This window comes from Jaculus jaculus, chromosome 23, assembly GCF_020740685.1.
Source record: "Jaculus jaculus isolate mJacJac1 chromosome 23, mJacJac1.mat.Y.cur, whole genome shotgun sequence".
In the NCBI taxonomy this organism is placed as follows: domain Eukaryota; kingdom Metazoa; phylum Chordata; class Mammalia; order Rodentia; family Dipodidae; genus Jaculus; species Jaculus jaculus.
In genome coordinates, this window is record NC_059124.1 from 4,887,796 (window position 1) to 4,895,842 (window position 8,047).

The window sequence follows — 8,047 nt, forward strand, 5'->3', positions numbered from 1 at the left end:
TACGTTTAAATTATTCTAATTTCATATCATTTCTACTGCCTTACCCTGCCTTTCTAACTTTGACATTTTGCATACTGTCAGTCTCGCCCTAGCTTGGTTTTAATTAATATAATATGTGTATGTGTAAAGATGTGGTAAATTATAGCATGTTAGCAAAAGTAAGGATGAAAGACACAAAGAAAGAAAGATTAATGGAAAATAAGTGAAGAATAAGTTATCAACTCACATTACAGCTTCTGGATGTACAGAGAGGAGACAGGCATCAGGAGTACCGATAATATATACATATATAAAAAGAAAAGCAATGTCGTGGCTGGATAATTCTTTCGTCCAGATCTTTTATTGCACAATCAAATACTCATCTGGCATCCTGTCCACCTTTTGTGCACTAAAGCAGCTGGTCCACCTTCATCACGCCAGCCTTCTTCTCACACATTAAAAAATGTCTGTCCTCACAGGAAGCTGGGTAGATTTTTCCATTATGAAAATAGGCACAGTTCATATTTTCTCTTCTATCGCTGGAAAGGTCGAACCTGCAAGTGGGAAGGGTAGAGGGCATTTCTTAGAAAGGTGGATAAAGAAACAACAGTCAAATGTGTGGGCAGCATTTTCTGCAGAAAGTAGAGACTATGGGGGAAAAATAGAGCCTATTCTCATCACTGGGAAACTTCTCATCTGCTAGGGGACGTGAAAAGCACAGTAGCAGCTTACGCAGTGTGCGCTGAAGGAGCCAGACCATACTAAATACAGCAGGAGACCAGAGCAAGAGCGATGTCAGGCTCTGACACACAGGCAATGGCTTTCTCTACAAGATCACTCTTTGGTGCAATATTAAAGGAAGGGAGAAGATGGGAGATTCTTATAGGATCAGCAGCTGTACAAGATGGGGGAAAAGCTCAAGGAAAAAAATAAGGTGATTAAATATTTCAGAATTTGAGAATTTATGTTATCAGGAGAGGTGGCCAAATATCTATGGGACACCAACCACATGTCAAATAGATCAGAAGATGTCAGAGAGTAGCAATAATTGTGAAGAAACACGATCATAAAAATGTAATAGACTCTATGGATGGATGTTGAATGGAGATTAATTTACTTTCAGTAGAATGACCTCCTGGAAGACGTTATCTAACTACCCTGACCCATGAGGCCAGTCACAGAGCTGTGGGCATAGAGCATTCTGGGAGGGGAGTCTGATTTGAGGGAAACGCAGAGAGAGTGCCCTCTTGCCTGAAGTACCGTAAAGGCAGTGGTAGGAGATAAATCAACAAGGTCTTTGGGAGGCTGGCTTATACTGTGGTGTTCTGGGAGCCAAAGCAAATACTTAACAGCTAGTTTTCAAGTAGCTCAATTCACTACTCACACCGTGAGAAGACTGCATAAGATCGTGCTATAAATTCTAGCGAGAGTGCACGTTCATGCAAGATGAACCAAAGGTGCTGAAATTAGTGACTAGAAAGCCATGTTGATTAGCTTAATTATTAATGCGATTGGGCCATTTGTCTAGAATGTCTTTAGAAGAGTGGAAACTCAAGACATGAGCATTAGAATATTTAGAATTGCCTTATGTTTACAATGCACCTTAGGGCAAAAAAAATACTGAAAAATGAAAAGAACCTTTAAGGTAACAAATTTGAGCCATAAAATGATGAAGATGGAGGAGGATCGCCATGAGTTCAAGGCCAGCCTGAGACTACATAGTGAATTCCAGGTTAGCCTGGGCTAGAGTGAGACCCTACCTCAATAACCAAAAATTAAAATAAAAAAATGAAGATGGTAATGTTAATTTCAAAACATGAAAAGAATCAGATCAAGTTACACACACAAACACACACACACACACACACACACACACACGCACAGACACACAACTCTCCAAAGTTAAAGTTAGATATAGGGATAGAGATAGATGAGCCAAATATTGGGATAAGAGTGAATCGTGGGTTAGGTAGGAAGGAGGGGAGCAAGGAGAAGGTACAAGGGTCTCACTCCCCATGCTCTGTGGCAGGAGAGTATTACATTAAAACTCAGAGGAGGGCATAGAGACGCAGCTCAACTTTCAGGTAATTTCTACTCAACATGAAACAAGACTCTAGTACCACCTTCTATTCTGAGTGTCCAGTGACTTACATATTTGGGAGAAAAACTGAGCCATCTTCCCACATCCAAACTTTATTAGAATTCTGGCGGGATAATCCAATCCAACGAATTGAGATTGTCCTGTCTTTGATGTATTCCTATTAGAAACATAAATGGATACAATGGTCAAAAATGCCTCCAAAACACTTTGCAAGGATGATAATGAGGCATCATATAAAACTTAGTGCAAACAAGATGAAAGACATGTGTACATTGATATTAATGGGTTAAGTTTGACATTTGGAATTTTACCAAGTTGTATTTGAATATAGTAAGTTTATAGGACACAAGAAATACTGTACAAAATAGCTGATAGGCCAGTCTTCCCACGTGTTCATGATGTTTTCCATTGATTAAAGACTCAAGTTTTCAAATCCCCCTCCAGATATGAATGGTGGAAATGGAAAACAACTACAGCAATATTGTGAATGAACTTTATAGTCTCTAAAATTAAGCTCTTGCATTTCATTTATTATCCTACAGATAGAAATATTTAATTTGTTTTAGATGGTAGGCAGAGGAGAACTATATGATATCCAACTCAAATAAATTAATAACATGCATCTACCTTTCCTAATTTACCTTTTTCCTACATTTCTTTGTTTACTTTTAGACCCATTCTTGCTATGGAACCCAGGCTGTCCTCAAATCCATGATTCCCTTTACCTCCACTGGAATTATACACATATATCACCACTCTTATTTGTTTTTGTTCATTGCTTATTTTTTTGAGTATTGGCTTCTTAGAAGGTTGGGGATATATTTTTAAATTTTTTTGTTTATTTTTATTTATTTATTTGAGAGCAACAGAAAGAGAAAGAGGCAGAGAGAGAGAAAGAGAGAGAGTGGATGCGCCAGGGCCTCCAGCCAGTGCAAACGAACTCCAGACACGTGCGCCCCCTTGTGCATCTGGCTAACGTGGGTCCTGGGGAATCCAGCCTCGAACTGGGTCCTTAGGCTTCACAGGCAAGCGCTTAACCACTAAGCCATCTCTCCAGCCCAGGTTGGGGATATTTTTTAAGGTTCAGATGCCAGAATAAAAAAAAAAACAAACAGCACAGGTTGACTTAGGGCTTAGTGGGCAATCAACCTCTAGATAACAAACTTCCAAGGAAGTCAAATGTTCATTCAGCTCTCATGCACCCTAGAAAAGCAAAACATGGCTGGAACTCTTGAGCAAGCATGTGACACTCTGCTTGGCACCCCACAGGAGATAGTTTCTTGAAGTATGAGCTAGCCACCATCTTTTGTGGTAACTCCTGATTTTTCCTTAAAATATATCCACACCATGTGCTTCCATCATAGTATCTAATGGATAAATCCCAACTTAAATCCAACTTGTTTCTGTTTCTCAAAATATCATTTCTTCATGTTGTCAGTGTCCCACTTGACATCACTCTGGCGTAGTAAAATTCAGAACATTCTGGCAAATCTCCAACTGAGTCCTTTTTTTGTGTTTAAACTATTTTATTTATGAGAAAGAGCGAGAGAGAAAGTGGCATATAGAGAGAATGGGCCCACCCAGGGCCTCTAGCCACTGCAGACGAACTCCCGATGCTCCACCTTGTGCATCTGGCTTTACATGGGTCCTGAGGAATTGAACCTTGGTCCTTTGGCTTTGCAGGCAAGCGCCTTAACTGCAAAGCCATCTCTCCAGCAGACCAATTGATTTCTTTATAATGGAGTTGCATGTCAGTGCATTCCTCTAATTTGCATGAGTGGAAGTAAAAGTGGATTTGTTTATTTAGGTAAGTCCAGAGAGAGGAAGAAAATGCTGTCGCAAGTTGGAACAAACGTCCTGGGTTGATTTCTGTCTGACCCACTTGTGCACGTGAGCTCTTCAGGAAGGACAAGTAGGAGCCAATCTTGTTGACCAACTATAGTGACTCTGTGGAATATGACTGGATTGGGCTGGAGGGACGGCTTAGCTGTTAAGGCATTTGCCTGAAAAGCCAAAGGACCCAGGTTCGATTCCCCAGGACCCACGTTAGCAAGATGCACAAGGGGGCTCGTGTGCCTGGAGTTCGTTTGCAATGGCTGGAGGCCCTGGCATGCCCATTCACTCTCTCTCCCCCTCCCTCTTTCTCTGTTAAATGAATAAGTAAACAAACAAATTTGTAAAAAAGAATATTACTGGATTGATTATTTAAGTCATATATATATATATATATATATTAAATTTTTTATTTATTTATTTTTTTACTGAGTTTCATAAGTTTCTTAGACCAGCCTGAGCTGGAAGGCATTAAGAAAACTGTCAGAACACACAAGACTCAAAGCATTCCATCTGAGAATTTTCTCTTTGCGATTCCAAACCACTGGACCCAGGCCACTCCTCACCAGCACGCTCTGGCTGGCCGTCTTCACGAGGGTCGCGTTCCGCTGGGAGCAGTATCGCTGGCTCTCCTCCCACGTCAGGTTGTGTCTGAAGAAACCATAGCAGCTGTCTCCCCAGAACCTCCAGTTGGCAGCGCAGGGGCTGCACCTGTGCTCTGCAGGAGACACCAGGGTGAAGGCGCCTGGGTTCACCGTGTCCCCCGCATGCGTTTTCCCCGCAGCCGCTCCCCGCCGCCACTCTCCAGACCCCAGGACTGCGGAGTTGGGGAAAAGGTCTCCGGCACTCACCAGACCTGCTCTTGGTCTTTTGTTCCAAGTCCAGTATTAGATCTTGGCAGAACTTCTTTGCCAGCTGCTGCAGGGTTGCTGAGAGGTTTTCCTTCTCGGCCAGCAGGTAATGTTGCTGTGTGACAGCTAGATGCAGAAATTGGATCAATTACTCCCAGAAAGCAGGGTGACAGTGGGGAAATAAGGATCATTCAAAGAACTTTCCTGTCCATAGGATTGCCAACAGCAACTAGACGTACATGAAATCGATGAATGCGGAACGCGGATAAGGGGAATATGGAGGACAAAATGAATATGTGCAGACTGCCTCGGAGCTGGAGGAAATTAGATGAAGGAGATAAAAAGATCAGCAATGAACACACGCAAAGCAGTGTTTGTGTTTCTGTGAATACAGGTTTCTAAGCAGACTTCCCAGGAATGAGTAACCACAGAGACGTGTGTTCTTCATGTGGTACCAAATTACTAACTCATTTAAGACTGTATTTAGGATTTCTTGTTATGCTTAAAATACTACGGTATTCACGTAAGTGAAATATGATGACTGGAAGCTTCTGAATGATATCTCATCATAATAAAAAGCAATAACCACATAAGCTTAGTAACTTAACAACTTAGTAGAGCCTTACAGTTAGATTTATGGGAACAAATTTGCAATGATGAGAGCTACAGGAACAGAATAACAACCTTTCAGTAAACATACAACATTTTAAGTAAACTATTCAAAGTTCAGACAGGGAGAAGCAGAGCTTCTTTATGAAGTTAGGAAAATCGGCTGTTGGCTAGGAACACAAGCAAGGCAGACCATGGGGCAAGACCTGCAGAAGACAGCTTGAGCTCATAGCGAGGAAGACCTTAAAGGCTAGTAACAAAGTTTGAAAATAACTTTAATCAGTGTAAAAACATCCTCAGGGAAGTTCTCATGTACTGAGCTGTCCTTTACTGAGAACATGTCGGCAGCCGCGTGTAGGGCCACTGGAGGAGCATCAGATAGAACAAAAGAAATGGCAGAGCTCAGTGGCAGGCCCTGGTTCCCTTGGGCACACCTTCCTCATTTACAGTACTTACATATTATCCCCAGAGACACCAGTCCGACACCCATGCCTATGGATAAGACCAGCAGAACCAAAGCTGTCACACGCCACCAAGAAGGGGAAGCAGGGTCTGCTGCAGGCACACAGTAAAGATGAGAAGAAGCAGAAAGTCACATCACCCTTATCTTTTTATTTTTATTTTTCAAGATTCTCCAAGTATTCAGGGCACATCAGTGGCAGATCTTGCTGTGCGCCCTTGGTAACCATGGACGGTAAGTACAGGTCACACCCACACCACACATATCTACCTCCACTTCCGTGGAATTTCTGTGCCACTCAAAATTGTGAGGCTGTTGAGGCCTCATTCATTTGCTCCTTTTTTTTCTTTTTCTTTTTAAAAAATATTTTATTTTTATTCATTTATTTATTTGTCAGAGAAAGAGGGAGAGAGAGTGAGGGAATGGGCATGCCAGGACCTCCAGCCACTGCAAGCAAACTCCAGACACGTGCACCCCCTTGTGCATCTGGCTAACGTGGGTCCTGGGGAATCGAACCTTGGTCCTTTGGCTTTGCAGGCAAATGCCTTCACCACTAAGCCATCCCTCCAACCCCCTTCTTTTTTTCTTTGTAATCCCATTTGTATAAACAAATTGCTCTCATACACAATGACTGAGCAACTCATATCTTTTGACTTCCATTCAGAAGCTAATTTTCAAACTCTCCTTCCCTGTACCCCCTGGTTTCTGAGCCTCCAGCATTATATTCTAAAGGTCTTGAATAATGAACCCCGCTTGTATATTTGCTGCCTCTATTCCAGACACCTCTAGACAAGCTTCCAATAAAGAATATTCAGGAAAATAAATAAAGCTATGCATGTACAGAGAGAGAGAGAGAGAGAGAGAGAGAGACTGACCTACATCACTAATATCACTAAGTTATTTCCTGATTATTTCCTTCTTACCGGAGGTGAGAACTGGTTTCTGAGGTTTGAGGTTCAAGGTGATATATCCATCTTCATCCTGCATGGCTTCTGTGAGCTTCACGGGAGCTCAGAGTTCAGTGACCACGAAGCTCAGTGCTCACTCTCAGAATTCCAGAACCTGCCAGTGTGAGATCCTCCCCATCCTGGTGGAGGGGCTCCATGTGCGGTGGGACACAGTTTTTGTTTGGTTTGGTTTTGTTTTCCAGGAAACCCTTTCATGGCTGTTCAGAGATACATGGACTTACCATAAAAACACAATAATAATAATAACAACTTGTGGTAAAGAAGTAGATACAGTGTTGTTTCCTGTTTCCTTATCTTCAACTCTGAGAGAAGGGATGTTCCATTGTGTGTATCCTGCCGAAGAACAAAAGTTCACACTTCATCTTAACCCTAGGAAAACTTAAAACGTATTGCTTAAAAGAAGTGATCTCTAATTCTTAAAATCTTGTATAGAAACACCAACAGATTACATAGCCCACCACATTGTGAGGAGCAAATCTAGCATCACATGACTAGGTAGGGGCTAAATTGGATGTCCCACCATGCCATGTTGGAAGGGACCATTCCTCATTATGATCTAGAATTCATTCCAATTCTTGTATCTTATATAAACCTTTTTTGAAAAAAAATTAAAGACTCCATATTGGGCAGGACTCATTGCTATAACATATACATTGAAGAAAGACAACCAAATAAAGTAATGATCTAACTCTCTTAGATAAAGTTTGTACTTTAAAATAATTTGTTTTTGTAATAAAAATCATGTCTGAATTTCAATGGTATTATTTGATTTCAAGTGCACTAGTACTTAGGAAAAAGAGCTACATGGAACGGAATGCTTTCCAAAAAACTTTTTGGTACAATCTAATTTGTAGTCTACATATTTAGCTTCATGAAATGGGCTTTCAAGTTATTATTTTGTCTTGTCTTTGCAGTAGATTGCAGAGCAGCCACATAGCGCTTGCTGGTGTGTATATCGCAAGAATGGTGGCTGTTTGCTCATTTAGGTAGCTTTTACGTAATTTGACAGCAGATGATTTTGTTAGCTCTCCATTGCCAGCAAAGCTAGCCTTCTTCAAGACCTCATTTTGTGGATGTTTATCTGACAAGTGCTCTTTCTCCCTCCCTGCAAAGTAGGGTTTCACTGTATTCCAGGCTGACCTGGAAGTCACTGTGTAGTCTCAGGGTGGCCTCAAACTCACCTCGCAGTGATCCTCCTCCCATGTGCTGGGACCACCATGCCCGGCTGATGTCTTATTTATGCTTC

The 8,047-nt window shown here is 41.6% G+C and overlaps 1 protein-coding gene across 1 annotated transcript; it reads right to left on the bottom strand.

Annotated features, from left to right (window-relative positions):
• Positions 1 to 368: 368 nt before the first annotated feature.
• Clec1b (C-type lectin domain family 1 member B) lies at positions 369 to 6,892 on the bottom strand. Its single transcript, XM_004668700.2, has 6 exons — positions 6,757 to 6,892; positions 5,830 to 5,928; positions 4,765 to 4,890; positions 4,480 to 4,631; positions 2,131 to 2,237; positions 369 to 533 (listed from the first exon to the last, which is right to left on the bottom strand). Exons 1-6 carry the CDS (start codon positions 6,818 to 6,820, stop codon positions 389 to 391), a joined length of 693 nt encoding a protein of 230 aa, XP_004668757.1. The 5' UTR covers positions 6,821 to 6,892; the 3' UTR covers positions 369 to 388.
• Positions 6,893 to 8,047: the final 1,155 nt, after the last annotated feature.